Source organism: Taeniopygia guttata, chromosome Z (genome assembly GCF_048771995.1).
Source record: "Taeniopygia guttata chromosome Z, bTaeGut7.mat, whole genome shotgun sequence".
In the NCBI taxonomy this organism is placed as follows: Eukaryota; Metazoa; Chordata; class Aves; order Passeriformes; family Estrildidae; genus Taeniopygia; species Taeniopygia guttata.
Window position 1 is genome coordinate 67,698,897 of NC_133063.1, and position 19,929 is coordinate 67,718,825.

At 39.4% G+C, this 19,929-nt stretch overlaps 2 protein-coding genes across 3 annotated transcripts in view; one reads left to right on the forward strand and one right to left on the reverse strand.

Annotated features, from left to right (window-relative positions):
- The first annotated feature begins 2,983 nt into the window (after positions 1-2,983).
- Positions 2,984-6,511, forward strand: TMEM252 (transmembrane protein 252). Its single transcript, XM_072922858.1, has 2 exons — positions 2,984-4,065; positions 5,650-6,511. Exons 1-2 carry the CDS (start codon positions 3,662-3,664, stop codon positions 6,023-6,025), a joined length of 780 nt encoding a protein of 259 aa, XP_072778959.1. The 5' UTR covers positions 2,984-3,661; the 3' UTR covers positions 6,026-6,511.
- A 5,818-nt stretch (positions 6,512-12,329) lies between these two features.
- The window catches only part of PGM5 (phosphoglucomutase 5), a 69,207-nt gene continuing 61,607 nt past the window's right edge, over positions 12,330-19,929 (reverse strand). For both annotated transcript variants that reach the window (XM_072922376.1, XM_032744124.3), the window contains one exon: positions 12,330-13,870. In XM_072922376.1, coding sequence (XP_072778477.1) covers positions 13,781-13,870 — 90 coding nt within the window. In that variant the 3' untranslated portion in view covers positions 12,330-13,780. The remainder of the gene's footprint in view (positions 13,871-19,929) is intronic.

Below are 19,929 nucleotides of genomic sequence, written 5' to 3' on the forward strand. Positions count from 1 at the left end.
TTTTGCCTAGGCATCATCACATTTTCAGGCTGGAAATTGATCTGTGAAATATGATTTTGATGTTCATATTGCATCGACTCTCAGTCATTCTTAAACTTTTCTATGCTCTCAAAACTGTCACTAATTCAGGAAAAAATCCTTTGAGTGAGTTATTACAATAAATCGTGTCAGCTAAGGGTGCTAGAAAGTTACAGAAGAAAGAATCAAAACTGGTATAAATTCAGAGTTTTAATTTTATTAAAAATAATTCATTTCAGACCAGAGTAAAACATATAATCTTCAAATTTCTGGTAAAATATCACTTTTTAGTATCAAATATGACCTCTAATATGGCATTATCCTATATCATGCATGTACTGTGATATGATATGCAGCTGGCACTAACACACCCCGAGTATTTGCATTAAAAGGTCTATTTTTTAATTTTCTGATTATCAAATTTTCCATTTTATTAGTAGTTAAAAAAATAAGTTTGTGTTTCACAACTCTCATAAAAATGTGTATGATATGACAAATTTCTTTTTGAGTAGCAGCATAATTCTAGAAACTGGTTTGTTGAAGCCTTACATGTTTCAACAGGATACAGGATAAGCAGTGACCTTTCTAAGTGAAACACAAATTGCCAAACAATCACAATTGTAAAATCATCCAGTGGAACACCCCTTAAGTTCATCTTCAATCAGACTTCCTAAGAACTGCTTTTTCTCCATCTGGACTGCTACCTTTTGACCTTGGTCTGCAGCCAATTCTGCTCAGTAACCTTTACACCATGTTAGTTATTCCCTTTTCCCACCTGATCTCATTAGAAGCAGCTTTCTTCCTGTTTTGTAAGAGAAATAGGAAATCTGCTCATCCAGTCTGATGCAGTCCAAGACATTCACTGCCAATAAAACTATCAAGCTGCAAAATGTTAGGGAAATTGGAAAAGGCCAAGAACAACATTACAGAAAATCTGAAGTGATGGAAAATAAGAAAAATAATGGAACCTTGATAATTAAGCAGCATTATGGTGCTATTGTCACCTTTTTTTTTTACCTTTTCCTTTATATACCCGCTGGGTGAGATACAGATGCTGTTTTCAAGGATAATATACCCATAGTATGTTGCCATAGATGAACCTGATCTCTTGGAGAAATCACCTAACTTCTGCAGCCTACAAAAAAACCCTGCAAATCTCCAAATGCAAAACAAGAGGCAGATAGATATATATCTTCACCATAAAAAGGGCTCCTATATATGTCGTCTTCCCTCACAGCATTGCAAGGACTAACCCCTTGTTGTCTGTGACCCCCATGCTCAGCTGCTGGGCAGTGCTGAGACCTTGCAGCCGCTCCACAGCCCTGCTCCCACCCCATGGGTGGATTCTGCCTTCGCTATCCTCTGGAGCCAGCAGCTGCCACTGACAGGTGTCGCTTGCTCCTCTTTCATTTCTTGGGGTTGTCATGGAACTGGCTGTCAAGAAAATTAGTTTTTCTTTGACTAAAGATTATCCTGCTATCCAGTTCTTCCCTCTAAGTGAGGTGTAGCTTAGTCACGGGCTTTTGATTGTTCTGAGAGTTATAATATTTATTTAATATTTTTAATTTCCTCATTAAGGATTTTTTTCAGACTATCCGTTTTTATCTCTTTTCCTAGTATAGGAAGGGATTGTATTTGAATTCTTAGATTTTTTTTTTTCACATAGAGAGAATACAATTTCCCATCCAGGTTTCCGTGTAACATTTAACTAATCCTTTATCACCACAGATATGATGCTATAATGTTCCAGGTATAAATTTCAATGACCAAATAGGCAAGTGAGTACAGAAAACAAGAAGTAAAAATTATTTTTATGAACATCATTCTTTCATAAATACCGTCTTGTAGCAGAAGGAGTAGCATTACAGCAGATGTGAATAACATTAATTAACTGAATTTTAGGTAGCAGTCATTAATAAACGGTATTTCTATTTAGGTAAGTTAAGATCTGAAACATCAAAAAACCCAGAATTAATAAAAAGTATTTTGTAAAATAAGGTATGTTTAACAGATATGCAGAAAGTAGAAATTATACAGAAAAAAATATTATTGTCAATTCAGCTGTATTTGTTAACCTGGGGGAAAACAAATGGAAGAGCATTCCTTAATATTTGAAACAACAGAGCATGAAGCAAAGGTGTCCTGGTAAACAGTCCTGCAGCAGAAGGAAGATGAACTGGTGGACTTCATATTAGGCAAGACAGATGTAAATTACTTGCCTTTTGAAACAGTTTATTTTAATGTATTTCAGTCACAGTACACTTTTGCAGTCACATTTCTGGAAGAGTAGCTGTTGCTGTTGAATGGGAATTCAACAGCACTGACTCTACCATTTCACTGTGCTCCACCTGCCTTTCATGTTCTCAGCTCCATTCACATCTTCCCTGCACGAATTCCTACCCCAAACAGATGGCTTTACCCTCCTGATTACTGATTTCTCTGTCACAACCAGGCCACCTCTTTCAAAGACCTGAATTTGGTGAAGCCAGTGACTAAAATAGCAGTTTTCCCTGACCAATGACCCACCTTGCCCCTGAGAAACATCCACTTGCCCACGTGCTGAATGGCAACTCACATTAGTGGGTATCTGCTCCACTTTATGTCTTTTACACTGAAGCAGGTCTTTTAAGGGAAGTAATCTGTTTGTTGTGTCACCAGTTGCTTTTGCAGTTGAATTTTTTTCTGTTTTAGCAACTTGAACCTTACAAGCCAGTATAGGGAGGTGTGAGCTGGCTGTTGTAATACACATCCAATAATAACCACGGAAGTTAGGCAGCTGGAGAGAAAGCTGAGAGTGCTCGTCAGACCCCAGCATATCTTTGGGATTACTCCACATCTAGGAAACCTGCTCAGTAAGAAACATATTGCCTTCTTCTGGGAGCTCATAGAAACTGCCCAAGGCTGCCCTGTGTCCCAGTCTGAGGACAGCCGGACTCCTTTATGGACTGCACAGGTCATGCAAGGCCTTAATGTCAGCTGCCCAGGCTCTTGAGACCAAGGTACTGGATGGCAACAGGTAGTGCTTAGAGAAGTAAATCCTCTGTTGAGGCTAGATTGACACCTGGCAGACATTAATATTCTTTAGTGCTACCTTGTCTTGGCAAGTCAGAGAGAAAAGGTGAGATGACATCCTCCCTCAGAGAACAGCAGTTTTTACCTATGCCTAATCCCCTCCCATGTCAATGTTTGCATTTCTATGGACCATATTTTCCCTTCAAACTTTTAATGGGGATTTATGAACAGAATATTTGCCTATTGTTGGTTGTTTTTATTTTAAAGTCAAGTCAAATTTAACAAATATAGTTCTCATTCATAAGCAATGAAGTGTATAAACCACTGCAAATCATGCAATGAAGGGAGCAGTCCAAGGTTTACACTCCAGAGATTACAGAGGCAAAGGGATGGTTCAGGAAGTTCCTGCTTCCTTCCTAAAGTAGGTAGAAGGTTACAAATTAATCTCAAAAGAGTTTATAATTCTTCAAAGAGTTAAGGAGTAGGTTAAAACTGCCTGCTTCTCTTAATTGTCTAAAGGGCAGTTGGTCCTGTAGCATATAAAGTACCCATACATGAGTATGAGAAGTACAGAGAGAGAGCCAGCAAACAAACAGCAGACAGGAACAAAGTGCTGTGTCTTCTGCGAAAGATGCCAAAAGGTCTTTTTACTTTCATTCGTCTTTTTATGCTCTTACTCAGTTTCTCTACTATTTGCCTGGGAGTACTTTGCATGTCCATTAATTCCTCCGTGTGCAGATGTGGAAACAAGCTAGTATTTCATTGCCTGTTAGCTTTGGGACTCTGTCTCCTTTTTACTGGCATTTTCTGGAGCACTTTCCATGAAGTCCTGAAATACAGGGCCCTTGGCATCTTCATTCGAAATCCCAGCCACAGAGAACCACATGTCTGCACCATAGACAGGTACGTGTTGCAGATTAATTGGGAGGGAAGAATGCTATTTTGTAAACATACTGTGAAAAGAAAGAAGCAATACAAGGTTTTTACAAAATGCAAATCCTGTAGCGATTTTATTATTTTTCTGTGGAGAGAACTGTAGTCTCAAATTTTATTTGCCAGAGCAAGCAATAATGTGCACACAGCCATTCATGCAAACAATACCTAAGGTAAGATATACTACATGAAACAGAGAAAGATTCAGATTTTCCAAACCTTCCAAAGCCATGCATGGAGGCAGCATGTGCAGTTATTCCAACTTCATGCAGAAGCATTCTGAGTTCCATCTTAGCAGACAATTTAAGATGCTGGATGAGGTATGCAGGGGGCCTCTGCTCATTCATCATATGGCTCCTGCTTAAATTTTATTGTCTCATTGTCCCCCTGATTTAAAAATTTCACGGAATTCAACCAGGCTAAGTGCAAGGTTCTGTATCTGGGTTGGTGCAAATCAAAGCACAAACACCAGGGAATGGTTTGAGAGCAGTCCTGGAGTGAAGAACCTGGCGGGGGTTTGTTGATGAAAGTAGGTCAGTGTGACCCAGCAATGTGCACTTGCACCTCAGAAAGCCAAATGTGTCCTGGGCTGCATCCAAAGAAAGTCTGACCAACAGGATGAGGGAGGGGATTCTGCTCCTTGGCTCTGTCTTTCTGAGTCCCCACCTGGAGAATTTGATCCAGATCTGGCGTACCTGGCACAGAAAGGGCATTGACCTGCTACAGTGGGTCCAGAAGAGCGCCATGGAGATGATCAGGGGAATGGAACACTTCTCCTGTGATGACAGGCTGAGAGAGCTGGAGTTATTCAGCCCCGAGAAGGTTCCATACAGCACCCTTTGTACATGAAGGGAACGTATAGGAAAGAACAAAAAAAGAACATGTAGTGACAGGACAAGGGGAAATGTTTTCAAATTGGGAAAGGTTATGTTTATATTAGATTCTAGGGGAAAAGTGCTTTACTGGGAGGGTGGTGAGGCACTGGAGCATGTTACCCAGAGAAGCTGTGGCTGCCCCATCCCTGGAAATGTTCAAGGAGAGGTTGGATGGACAACCTGGTCTAGTGGAAGGTGGCCCTGCCCATGGCAGGAATTGAATGTTCATTAAGGCCCCTTCCCAAAACATTCTGTGACCCTATGATTTTGTTCTTAACAAGTATGACGCTTTGAAGGAGAGAGTTTCTTAAACTCTACTAGGCCTGGCAAAACTCTTTAACAGGGTCACTGGATACAAATATCTTCTGGACTGTTGTGGAAACCCTACTAGAAACACTGACACTATAAAAGCAACATTCAGAAAATTTTGGTTAGATAAGCAGAAACATTCCAAATTTACTTTAAAACTGTGGAAAACAATAGTTATTGCAATAATAAATAATTGTGAACACTGATCTCATTTTTCTTCCAAATTAAACTTTTCTATCACTTGTTAAAATACAAGCATGATTGTTTGTATGCCATGGTTGGGAATTTTCATGGAGAAGGCTAGTCTTTTTAGAATGCTGTGTTTTAATAAAACATTTTGTACAAAGACAGGGCAAATGATACCAGTTATGCCTACATTTTATATTAATGTATTTCATTCTTTAAACACAGTTTACAGTTAAAGCCTCCTCTAAATTTTGGAAACACAACAGACAAAGCATCTAACCAAGCTCTGAGAGATAAATCACACTTCACCATGATGTGTTTCTTTTTGGTTTTCTTATTTTAGGCCTGACTTCTATCCTCCCTTTTATGAAAACAGCATAGATCCTGAAAAACTGGTCTCCACACTGTCAGTTGCCTCCACACTAAAACAGCAAGAATTTGACAGTATTCCTCCACCTCCATACAATGAAAGCAGTGCAGAGTTTGTCAGTGAAACAAATGAGCAGGAAGAGCCACCACCATACACATTATCTCTGGAGCAGCAGCAAACAGCTGGCCATGACCCAAATCCCAGAAGCGGGTTAAATTCTCATATATTCATGCAAGAAATAATTTGCCAGCAGGACACAGATTTCCAGAGGATCTCAGGAAGAGCAACACCTGTCAAAACAAGAGAGACAAGCAGCCAGTAAAATCCTGCATCTGCAAAGCAGGGAAGAGTGGAAGAAGACTTGTGTCAGTGATTCCTAATGGTATCACTACTTAAGGTGAAATTGCACAGTAAAAATATTGATCATTTGTGACTTAGAGTGGAGTGGGAGGGGATATGTAAAAATGTTAAGTATTTCAAATTAGAATAAATCTCCAGAGAGATAGAAATGCTCAGGCTGTGTCTGGTAGAAGTCATAATCTGGCAATAGGAGCTTCTTATCCTGCAAGATAAATGAAGCATCATGGTGTTATCAATCTTGACTTGTGCTTCATAAGAAGTTTCAGAAGAAAGCTCTCATTTTTGGTTTTAAGGCATTACCTTAGCTTTTCTTTGAAATTTGCAGATTATTTGTTGCAACTGATTGTTTCTGTATTGTACACCTTTCAAGTTATTTGTTTTATATGGGGGTAAAAATAACTGCTATTTTACAAGTGAATTCATGAATAAATTTTGTATTTAAAACAAATGCCTTGTATTTTCTTATATAATACAAGGTGCCCATGATTGAGGATAAGGGCACAATAAAATACACCACCTAGCTGCCAAACCGAGAGCTCTGGTTGTGCTTACATCTCCTCAGAGGGAACTATCAATTGCAGGAGGAAAAATCATCTCTGATTCCTCTGAGCCAGTTCTAAGAGCGGTGGCTTCTGTCACAACTTACTCAAGACTGTGGGAACTGAAAAAGGGACCCTGTACTCTGTTTCTGACACAAGTGGCTTCATAATTACACAATGAACACCAGCAAAAGGACAGGCTTGGACTCATCCTTCTTCTGTTATATATATCCTTCCTCCCACAAAATCACTGAGGCATATTTGCATCTAGGCCACTATCATCTATAATTCCAGATTGCAAGAAAAAGTTCATGAGGGTTCACTCAGATTTGAACTTGTAATATTTACTTAGGAGGGAACTTTTTCCTTTCTGGGTTGGAAGGTTTGGACTGGAGAAGATCATTTAGTCCGAGGCCCTGTAACGAGCAGGAACATCTTCAATTAGATCAGATTGGTCAGAGCACTGTTCAACCCAACCTTGAATATTTCAAGGAATGGGGCAACCTGTTCCTGGTTTTGTTACAGACCAGTGAGACAGAAAAGCTATCACAGTTTCCAGATGTTCATGTACTGTAAGACTACAAGTTAAGCATTTCAGCTGTACATGCAAGACATGGTGGTAGCCATGGCTAAGGCCAGGGAATTGACAGTTGCATCAGTTTTGTCTTTCAAAGAATTTCATTCTTTATGGGAAGAACATACAATTCTTCAGCTGCTGTAAGTAGAAAGGAAAGAAGAATAAAAAGGGGTGGACAAGCTACAGAGGAAGAAAACCCTTTCAGGACAAGTTTGGGATGAGAAATATAGTAACGTACCCAGAGAGAGAAAAAAAGAGTCCCTGAATGAAACAAAAAATAAAAATATTTTTCAAAGTGCCTGAAAAGCAGCACACCACAGAGAACAATAAAAATCAGAGGAACACAACATATTATTTAGAAAACAGTTAAAGAGAGGATCTGCTTAAGTGACCTCGTTACGGCCTTACCTCCTAGCATTACCATATCCATCCCCCAAATCTCTTGCTTCTTTACTTCAGAGTCCCAGATTCTGAAGTTAGCCAGCATTGTACAAGTATTAGTGCAGGCAACAATCACAGCAGGTAAGACTGATTAACCAGGAGATATCCCTCTGCATGTTTAGCTTTTTTTTTTTTTCTTTTTTTTTTTTCTGTGGAAATCTAACTTTTCCACTAGGTGATATTAAAGCAAGACCAAGAGAGTGGAAAATGGCTGGGACTACAGCTCTGGGTCATACTAAGAGCGACTATTGCAGGGGTACTACTGAAGTTTGCTCTTGGAGTGGTTTGCTATAGGAAATGCATTCAGAGCATTTCCATATATATTTATGAACAACCAGGAAGTTCTTTCCTTTTTCCCAATTCCACAATAGTCCTGCAGTGCCCCTTTTCAGCACCAGCCCTTTGCAGATGTTGTGAGGTCATAATTGATCCAGAAATGTGAAACTAAGGATAACGGTATCTTCAACCTGCAGTATGCAATGAAGTATTTGATACAAAAAAGTTACTGAGATAGGGAGAATATCAATGTTAATACCTAATATTTTCATACAAATTGGTTTTAAGTTTCTCTTTTCAGCTAATCATTATGAACTTAATGCAAAATGGCATGGGCAATGAACTCAAAAATGTCAACAATATTAAGGCAGCAAAAGGCTTTAAACAGTTTTTGCTTTTGATCATACTTAATAGCATGAATTTATCTTTGCCAAGAGTAGCAGCTGGAAATTTTAATTGACATTAAAATAAATTTTCTTTGGGCTGAAGGATATGAGCTGGACAAACTGAAGCTTCAGAACAGAATGGATTCAATCCACTGACAAACAACCTCCTGACACTGGTGACTGAGAAGCCAATCTTGGCACCCACAACACCAGAAGAAATGTGTGGGCATGTGAAAGTTTTTGCTGCAGGGATCATGAGATGGTGAATGCAGAAATTTGAGAGGAGGGAGAATAGCAAAGAGTGGAACCAAAGTTTGCAGAGCAAACTTTAAGATCTTTAGAGTTGCTTAAAAGAGTCACATGGGTTCTGGCCCTGGAGAAAAGATGAGTGTAAGACAGCTGTTTAATTTTCAAGGTCACCACTTTTAAGCTCAAGGAATCATTTAACCTGATACGCAGAGTTCAAACAACAGGAGCAGAAGACCTACATGGATGGCCAGAGAGCTCCTGACTAAACTCAAATATAAACAGGAAATGTATGGTAAGTGGAAGCAGAGACTGCTGAATTAGGGGGAATGCAGAGCCCTGTACAATCATGCAGGGATGAGATGAGGAAAGCCAAAGCGCACCTAGAGTTGAATGAGGTGATGTTGTGGCTTAAGACCAGCTGGAAATTAGGCTCCTAAAAGCCACTTCCCTTCCCCCCACCCCCCCACAGTGAGAAAGAGATAAAAAGGGTTGAGACATTATGGGTTGAGACAACAATTTACTGGAAAAATAGTAATAAGATAAGGAAAACAAACAGTTAACAGCAACAATACAATACTAATAATAACAATATATAAAAGAGGGTGATTACCTGCCAAAAATGCTTATGGAAGTCCAACTATCCCATTGGACTTCTATGGTCATTACCATGGCCAGCAGCTGAGACAAAGGAATAAAATGGTGGCTGTTACTGCATCCCTGGTGGCCATATGGCTTTTCCAAAAACACAGGAGAAAAGGCTGGACATTACCATAGCCTGTGAGGGGGGGGTTTTGTCCCACATCTGAGACAATGGAAAACAATGATGGATAAACTCCCGAGCCAGTCTGCATGGCTCTGCTCAGACCACATCGACTGCACCACTCTGTTTGGCACTTTGCTTTCACAGGTAAAGAAGGAACAAAAATGTCTGTCCTGCCATTCTGCTTTTTCTTCTACCCAAAGCCATGCCCGCCAGTTATGTGACTAGTATAGAATAAATCATCTGTACACATCCATACAGCTCCAGCCTTCTAGACCTTCCCATACCTCCATCCCATCAAATGCCAAAAATAACTCTGTATGGGTTGAAACTAGGACAGATGAGAAATGTGAGGGTAATGGGGAAAGTTTCTACAACTACATGAGTTGAAAGAGGGCATAGGCTGAGGTGCTCAATGCCTTCTTTGCCTCCACCTTTACTGGTAAAAGCAGCCTTCAGGAACTTTAGGCCTTTGAGACTAGAGGAAAAACATGGAGCAAGGAAGACTTACCTTGGATGGAGCAAAAAAAAAATGTCAGGAAGTACTTGAAAAAACAGGACATACACACATTCATGCATTGATTTAGGATTGCATGCACAGAGCTGAAGAAACTGAGTTGTGCTATTGCAAGTTACCCTCTATTGCCTTTGAAAGATTGTGGGTGATGGGAACTGGCCCCTGAGGTAAGAGAGCAAATATCACTCCTGTCCCTGAAAGAAGGAGGATCCAGAGAGTTATAGGCTGGTCAGCCTCACTTTAGTTCCCGGGGAGGTGATGGAATAGCCAATGCTAGAAACCCTTGCCAAAGACAAGGACAAAGAAGTAATTAGGATCAGGAAGGATTTATGAAAGGTAAATTGTGCTTAACCAACTTGACAACCTTCTACAATATTGAAGTTCACAAAGGGAAGTCCTGCCCTTGTGGATGAACAAACCCAGACACCAACACATGCTGGAGCCAGTGGGCTGCAAAACAGCTACACAGAGAAGGATCCGGGGGTCACGTGCTTAACAAAAAGTCAACTCACCAGCAACTCACCTGCACAGCAAAGACAGTGATTGACATCCTGAGCTGCACCAGGAAAAACAGCAGGAGCAGCTGGAGAAATGAGATCCTTTCCATCTGTTCAACACTGGTAGAGTTAAGATACATCTGGAGTGCTGGGTCCAGGTCCGAGCTTCCCAAGCACAAAACAGACATGGACATTCCAGAGTACCTCCAGCAAAGGACCGTAAAGAAAAAGGGACTGGAAAATTTGTCACATGATGATACACTGAGAGAGTTGGGAGTGCTTAGTCTGGAGAAGGCTCTTGAAGGATCTTACTGATTTCTAGAAATATTTGGTGGGGAGAAAAGAATTGTATGGACCAAGGCTCTTCTCAGTGACAAGATGAGGCAATGGGCACAAACTGGATGGTGTGAAATTCCATCTGAATACTCCAGAAGGTTTTGCTATTCGGTTTTAGGTTTTGGCCTTTTTTTTTTTTTTTTTTTTTTTTGCCACTATGGAAGCAGTCAATCACTTGTACAGTTTGCCCAGAGAAGTTCTGGCATTTCAGCCTTTGGAGATAATTAAAACCAATTACAGATGGTCCTGGGCAGCCTCCTCTACCTGACTCTGCTGTGAGCTGGGACACAGTTGATTTTAGTCCTGATGAACTAGATGGCCCCTTCCAACCTTGAATATTCTGTGATCCTGTGTTTCAGGTGAGTAGTACATTGCCTTCCAAACTTCTTTGAACACAGAGAAAATATGAGGGTTTAGGAAACAGAATGATCCAAATAAATGTTAATGCAATCACAGCTGAATAATACAGGAATCTTGCAATTTCCAGACTTGAGGAAGTTGCTAATTAAACAATAGCACAAAAGGGTGTGGGTCTCTGTCACAGTGCCTAGACACTGATAAGATGAACAGTATTAATAATAATTTTCTCTCTAATAAATGTATGGTCTGGTTTTAGGAGCTCTGTATCTTTCTGTAAGTTCATATAACTTGCTTTTTTCCACCCATTAATCTCTCACATTAATAATGAAAAGATCTCAAGCACACTCCCATGAGACTGTGGCTACAGTCCTCCCTCACACACATCAGATAAAAAGAGCTGTACTTGAGCCTTAAAAAGTTTTATTCATCTTCTTGCAGAGAAAAGCAGTTAACTGGTGGAAAATAAGTAACATTTTATCAGTATCACACATCACCATAAAAAAAGGGATGGTGAGTGGATTTCAGGTTAGGCTACTTCTGCAAGTCTGCTGTTTGACAGCTATTCAAAACCAGACTCAAACAACCCCTTTTCTCACACAGTCCTTTTCTGCATTTCCCTACACAGGCACAACTAATGTTTCTCCAGCCCAAGACAAAGTCAATACAGAGATTTTAAAACATGCCCTTTGTTTATGATGACTGCCTTCATGAAAGTAGACTGCCATCTACTGCAGCTCTAGTGACAGCTTTCTGATAAAAGCACAAATATTCTTCAGTCTTCATCTGTTTTTGAGTCTTCCCACTGCATCCTGAAAGACACCGGGCTTCAATATATTTTACTTTTCAAACTGCATTCTCATTTCAAAAAAAACTGGCAAATGAGATGCTCCACATTATAAACAGCTAGTTCACTATATGATCAAAAATAATTTCATTGTTAGAGAATGTGTAAGAGATTTTAGAAATTTTAGTGGACTGACTCTCAGAATGTTCTTTCCCTCAACCCGGTACTTTGAACTGTCATAATCCAGAATATGTCTGTGCTTGACCCTGTGTGATCTACTAGTTAGGAGCTTATTATCCTGCACCTAGAGAAGTTTAATCCCTATAAATATAAAATATTATATAAACAAGGTTTCTGTGAAGATAAGTGCTCTCACATTATAAAGTGGATGTCTAAACTGTGTGAGCATGTCATGGTCATATAAAAGAAAAATCTTTATAAAAAGAACTAAAGTCTTATAATCTCTTTTGGTTTATGGCAACACTTAATGGTGAGGTAGGAGAACATACCTCATTTGTTTAGAGTCAATTAAGTAATAATGTAATTATAATAAAGGCAACTTTATTAGGATGCTTGAAAGTGCAGGGTGTCTTGTCCACAATTATTAAGACAGATATACAGCATTACTCTTTATTATATACTAAGTGCTATAGCCATTTTCTGACAGAAGTGTTGAAAGAAATTTAAACAATTTCCTTTGCTGCAATATTATATAAATTGTACTAAAATTTGACAACCACAATGAATTGAAATACACTGCAAAGAGGCAAACTGCACAAAGCCATCTTGACGAATGATAACAAGTGATCACACCGTTTCCAAGGAAGCAAAGCCTTCAGGCAAATCACATGCATAAAGTGTTTGTGTTCTTTTTCAGAGCACAGTATTATAGCTAGAACTGCTGTATCATTTCACAGGCAGAAAAATGCTGATGTCCATATCCCCAACAGCCTTCTCAGATCTATGCCGGGAACATCTCTTGCATTCTCCAAATTTTTATTGAGTGATTCACTGTTACCAAGAATCTAATAGAAACCACATTCACAGAGGGTGAATCAGACTAGTATTTCTATTCAACTGACTAGGGTTTAATTCCCTCTCACTCACTTGCTTGGTGGTAAGTGAAGCATGAGTATTCCAAAGACTTAAAAAACTTATGTAACTCCTTAAAAATTTGGTGAACTTGAAGAGATTATCTTTCAAACACAGTAAGCACCAGTATCATCTCCTGACATAAGGATTCTTACAGAAGACAGTCAGATCCCATACCCGACATATTGCTGGAAGGACAAAATCAGCTTCATAGAACAAAGACCTCCTTTTGGAGGAAAACAACCAAAGAGTCAAAAAGTAAGGAAAATCTAAAGGCACAAGTCACATTGATATGTTTTAAAAGCAGGGGTAAAAAAGTATGGAATAACCCCACCTTTGGACACAAGTGTAAGTGTGTATACAACACTGCTGTCAGCGTGCATCTGTGAGCAACAGGAGAGGCCTGAGAGGAGGCATGGAGTCAGGGGAGGAAATACACCCCGGCAAAGCTTAGTACATGGCCCTGTGACTCAGACAGGCTCTGTACACCTTTTCAGAAACCTACCAGAAGGTGACAAGAATCCCAAACAATACTCACCAAGCATGTCTTTGCTTTGCAACACCTCCCTGTCACCCCCTTACTGAAATTTCTCCAACTTTTATCACAGAATTCAAAACCAAGCAGTTGTCATTTTCAGCTAATTACTGACAACATTTGAACATTAAGGCCTCTTTCTTTGATTATACTGTTACCAGAAATTATGATACTGCAGGTAAAACAAGTCAATACACTATTGCATTTGGAGATCAATGCAAATGATTACGCTTAATGTTATATTGAATTTTCCTTCCCACCCAACTTTTAAAATCATACAAGGCACAAATGGCTAACAAGTTTTAACAAGGCTCTGTCTCTTCCTTGCCGTTCCTCTTTTGGCCCTGGTTTAACAATCTTCTGTGGCTTCAAGTGATGACAGTGGGTCCCTTTCGTCCTGTCCTCTCATGAATCTGAGATATTTTCAGTGCAATTGCTATAAGAGGACTCAGCACAGCCTAAAGATGAAGAAATACATTGAATTACATAAAATAGAAATATCAAAAGACATCTTACATTTGTAAATTCTTCTTTTAACTGCACAATTATACAATAATAATAGTAAACAACAATATAAAAAACGGATACAGTCTATTGATGTTATACTTGACACAATGAAGTATCATGCTTAGCATATGTTTTGTGAAGTGTTATGTTGAGTACACCTAAGCTGTGCAGAAAAGAGAAACAGTAAATATATGCTGTACTGATCACTCTCTGTGTAACAGGAAATGTGGAGCTCTTTGAAATCTGCAGGACAAAACAACCCAGAAATATCAGAGGTAGACTTGTTTCTTTTCTGAAGAGGGGAAGCCAAACAGATATTTTCTTCCTAAGTACACTTAATATGTGAAGCTTAGGGTCAAAAGGTACTGTAACAACTAACTACCTTAACAGAATTCACAGAAGTGTGTTTTGACTAATACCACATGCAACTGTATTAATAGGATAAATTCCAAAAGAACAGCATGAACTTTCAAGTTTGAGGCTGTAGACATTATTAAATAGCCATTTATAGGCCTGAATGGGAGAGCACAGATGACAGCTATGATAGTACGACATGAAAATCAAACAAAACACAATTTTTAAAGTGGCAACTAGATCTTCTTTCAGTTAGTTACATGATTCACAAAGATAAAATGGCAGAACTGAGTTTTGTGTGAAAACTTTCTTCTCAGAGACTCATATATTTAGTTACCAAACTAATTCTTTGATCCCTATAAATTTTCTACAGCTGTCCCTTTCAAATAAATTAATTCCAACTTCACATACATTAGGTTAGAGAATCAAATGACACAGAACAATAATTCTGGAGAACTGAAATTTACAAATATCTTTTTTTATAAGCCTGTAAAATCAATACTTTGAATCTGTTTCAGCCACTTGACAGTTTCTGACAGGATAAGGTGTTTGCTTTATGTGTGCAGTCAGACAGTTAAATCAAAAAAGTGGAGAGACAAACTGTGCAAGCAGAGTCATGGAATAACACCATGAATGCCACTGGTGTCAAGTGAGTTTATGATTAAGCTCAGTTATGCACAAGTGTGAGCAGTCTGACATGTTATTGTTAAAAAAGCACCATATTTGTAGATATCTATCTACAGAATAATCACTGAAACAGAACACAAGTCTATTAAAATCAAACATACTTAGAGAAGATTAATATGTAGAGCACAAATTCACATCTGTGAGCAAATGCTGCAAAAGTAAATATTAAAATGTGCCAAATTATAAGATCTGGATGAGATTAAAGCATTTGAAGTTCTCCAGCAATTCCCTAAGAAACCTCTTCCTTATTTAATCTAAAAAGTACAAGAAAAATTAAAAAGCAACTCTCCTCACCCTCTTTACTGGACTCCACTTTTTTAGGCAAAAAATGCACTCTGAATAAAAAAAAATTCACAAATAACACTTTACACAATGCTGGAACAAAATACGGAATCAAATGAGTTTATGTGACACCCATTTACAAAACCAATTTAACTTGCCAAATGATTCAAATTACTACTAAGTATTCTGCTTGTTGCAATCATGCTTCCCACCAGAGAAAGTCCTTTTTTAATTCTGCTTTCCACACTTCAATTTAATTTTTACGCTTTCTTCATCCAAAATACGTAAAAAAGGCAAAAGTGCGTCATATATGGAATAGCAAGAACAGGACAGAATAACAAGATAGGACTACATATACCTTTTAAAAAATTCCTTTACCTCTGCCATGAATAATTTACATTTCAGTTGCAAGAGATAAATCTCAGCCAACAATCATTTATCACTAATACTCCTCTAGACAGACTTCTATATCTCAAGGAGATTTTTTAAAAAGTATTCTTTATTGGTTCTGTCTACCTGAGAAATCGTAAAACTTTACTATTGACATTTCAGCTCTAAGTGGCAATTGAAATTACCCTGGATGTTAAATAGCTCATTTCTCTTGGCAACTCTTTAGGACATATGGCATATTAGCCTTTAGATAAAATATAAGGACTGAAAATTAACAGAACTGACTTAAACAGAATCTTGCTTTAGTAATTACAGATAGAAGTTATATCTCTAAAAAAATAACTGGGAGGAATGATTACAAGAAAATAAATCAAGCAAGCAGATATCCAACATCAGGCAAATACAGATTAAAAGCCTTTTCCTTGGACATAATCTGTACCAGAGATGTCAGACACGTATAATTCCTCTTGGATCATTAGCAATTTTTCTCTCTGTGATCTTACAAGAAAATTCCATATGATTTCCTCTCTTCTAATCAAGGTTGCCAATAAGATTTGTCCAATGATGTATCTGGTTTATCAAAAAGTTAGGAAGGACTGAAATGTACCTGCTTGCATGTTAATAAACTCAGCATGTGCCAGTACATCCTGCAGAACTTCTGCCGCAAGGGCTCAACACAAAGCTCAGCACAGTGTGCCTGCTTTGGCCTTCCATTCCAAAAAAACCCAGAAGTCTTTGGACAGGTTTATGCTACAGCCACCTGCCCTAAACAATCTCAGGGATGTGGTTCATTGTGAAACAAACTGAACTGACTGTAATATCCACAGCACTGGTGGTGTTGATTCAGTTGAGAAGAACACCTTCCACAAAAAAAAAGGAAAGCAACCTCTCTAGTCTTGCGCACAGTCTGCCTGTTAATTCACATGGAATTACAATAAAGGTCAAGAAGCTGGTTGTTCTGCCTCTGGCAATAGAGGGCAGACACGAGAGGTGAAATAAACAGAAGGAAAATGGAAACCAAGTGGAGCATGAAGACATCTATGTTCGCAAAAGATTACTTCTTTTCTAGTATATCCAAAGAGCTTTGAGGGAAGATCAGTTTTAACTATCAGATTAACTAATTCCCTTGATTCAAGGAATATTTGATAATTAGTGTCCCATGATTTATTTCCTTTGCAGTCCCAGAGGATTTAAAATTTTTTCACTCTATAGTGTGACTTTGAGAAGAATCTGAAGCTAAATTATCTGAATAACACAAACATGTTATAAGTCTCCACATTCCATGTGTCCTCTAAGAAAATCTTAGGAATTTTAACAGTAAAGGCAAAATTTTTACTGTAGTTCAACTCCAGCCAGCAACTAAGTATCCTGAAGCTGCTCGCTCACTTCCCTGACCCTGGCAGATTGGTAGAGAATTGGAAAAATGTAAAACCTGTGGACTGAGATAAGCACAGCTTAATAACGGAAATAAACTAAGATACAATAACAAAATTAATAATAAAAGAAAAAAAGGGTGAGGAATAAAATTCAACCAAACTCCCACAAATTATGCATAATGTAGCACCCAGCACTCACTGACTGATGATCAACCTGACCCTCACAGCGAACTCCCATATGGTTAATACACTGAACAAGGTGTTCTGTAGTGTGGAATATCCCTTTGGCCAGTTCAGGTCACCCATCACAGCTATGGTCCCTCTCAGATTCTTGTGGACCTCCTCACTGAGAGAGCACAGGAGACTGAAAAGTCCTTGACATGGGTTAACTTTTACTTAGCAACAACTACAACATCAGTGTGTTATCAGCACTATTCTCATACCCAATCCAAAATAGCACTCTACCACCTAGTAAGAAGAAAATTAATTCTAGCCAGATGAAACCAGAACAATTTTATATATTTTTTTATGGACTGTACTGTATGTTCTGATACCTAACCAGAGTCTTGCTAAAAATCCCTCAGAAGTAAACAGAGAGGCAATAATTGTCTAGTAAACTGCTCTCGTGCTTAGTGTTGTATATGTCTTGACAGAACCATGTAGATTCCTTTCATTTTGTCCCAGTGAAGTGATATAGAACCCAGGACTTCTAGATTGCTCATTTCAGTTCCCTGCTCTTGGACCATCTCACACCATAAACAATCACTTTTTATAATGACTCACATATACAATGACATATAACAAAAGTTTTTCATATACCAAACAAGATCCATGTGCAAATCAGAGGGTTTTTCCCTCTGCTGCTCACTGTTCAATACTCATTTCAGAAATTCAGTGTTTGATGATCAAGATGTATTTTTACCCTTTTTTTTTTCATTTTTTCCCTTTGGAATTGGCTTGCCTTTTTCACTAAAAACACAAAGAAGCAACTCCTGCCTCAAAATCTTTGCTTGGCTGCTGCTAGTCTTATGATTAGCTAACTAGCACATTGTTTACTAATCTTCAGCAAAAGTAATTGCAGCATTTGTGCTTCACTGAATTCCATTTAAAGAGTACCCAATATAGACTGTACACTACTGAGGGAATTGGCTGATGCAGTTGCACAGTCATTTGCCATGATAATCTGAAAAGTCATGGCAGTCAGGGCAAGTCCCAGGTGACTGGAAAAAGGGAAGAACATTGTACTGACCTTTAAGAATTGGAGGACTACGGAGAACTATTGACTCGTTAGCTTCACCTCTGCCTGGGAAGATCATGGAACAGATGCCCCTAGAGCTGTGCACATATGGGACAGGGAGGTGATTCAGGACAGACAACACAACCGCACCAAGGACAGATCCTGCCTGATCAAGACAGTGGTCTTCTACGATGGGGTGATGGCATCAGTGGACAAGGGAAGGGTTACAGATGTCATTTATCTGTCATTTTACTGTAAAGCTTTGGCACAGTCCCCCACAACATCCTTCTGTCTTGCCTGGAGAAAGATGGACTCAGTGGCTGGACTGTTCAGTGGACGAGGAACTGGTTTGACAGTCACACCCAGAGGGTTGTGGTCAATGGCTCAGAGTCCTAATGGATTTGAGGGACAAGTGATGTCTCTTGAGGGTCCATAATGGGACCAGTGTTACTTAGTATCTTCATTAATGACATGGATGAAGGGATCAAGTGCAGCCTTAGCAGATTTGCAGATGACACCAACCTGAGTGGTGTACTTGACACACCTGAAGGATGGGTTACCATCCAGAAGACAAGCTTAAGAAGTGGCCCAGGGGAACCTCATGGAAGGTGCTGAACCTGGGTCAGAGCAACCCTGGCACCAGCACAGGCTGGGGATGGGCAGATCACAGCAGCCCTGCCCAGAAGGACTTGGGGGTGCTGGGGGATGAGAGGCTGGACATGACCCAGCCATGGGCACTCACAGCCCAGAGAGCCACACGTGTCCTGGGCTGCATCCAGAGCAGGGTGGGCAGCAGGGCCAGGGAGGGGATTCTGCCCCTCTGCTCTGCTCTGCTCTGCTGAGAGCCCACTGCAGTGCTGCATCAGCTCTGGGGTACCCAGCATGGGAAGGGCATGGAACTGTGAAGCAAGTCCAAAGGAGGGACGTGAAGCTGAAGAGAGAGATGGAGCACCTGCTCTATAGGCTGATAAAACTGAATTTGTTCAGCCTGGCAAACTGAAGGCCCGGGGGTGACCTAACTGCAACCTTCCAGCACCCAAAGGGAGCCTACACGAAAGAAAGGAACATTTTACATGTAGTGATAGGGCAAGTGGGAATGGATTAAAACTGAAAGAGTATAGTTTAGATTAGATACTAGGAAGAAATTCTTTACTGTGAGGCTGCTGAGGCACTGGAGCAGGCTGTCCCGAGAAGCTGTGTAATGTCCCATCCTCCATCTTCAAAGCCAGGTGTTGATGGAGCTCTGAGCAATTTGGTCTAGTGAGGGAGGTTGGTCCCTTCCAACCCAAGCCATTCTATAATTCTTTGACTCTATGTCAACACCTATTTATTGCTGACAGAATTCACATAATAAATTATAATGTAATGTAAACAGAGCTAATTAAGTCATTATCAGAATAGTGGGGACAATTAACTACTGAAACCCTTTTCAGGGTGCTTATCCTGAAACAACACAACATGTTGAAGAGCACACTGGATTTACAACTACAATCATTGTGGATCATTTCTTTCTTTGTCCTTGTATATGAAACTTATTGTTTGAATCTTATTCTAGTTCAATAATACATCCATGTGGCTAAACAAAGGACAAGACATGTGTGGGGATGTACAAATATCAAACAGTGAAAGGACTAAGCAAAGTAAGGCTATAGATGAGATTAAAGGTCAACAAAGTCTTATTTTA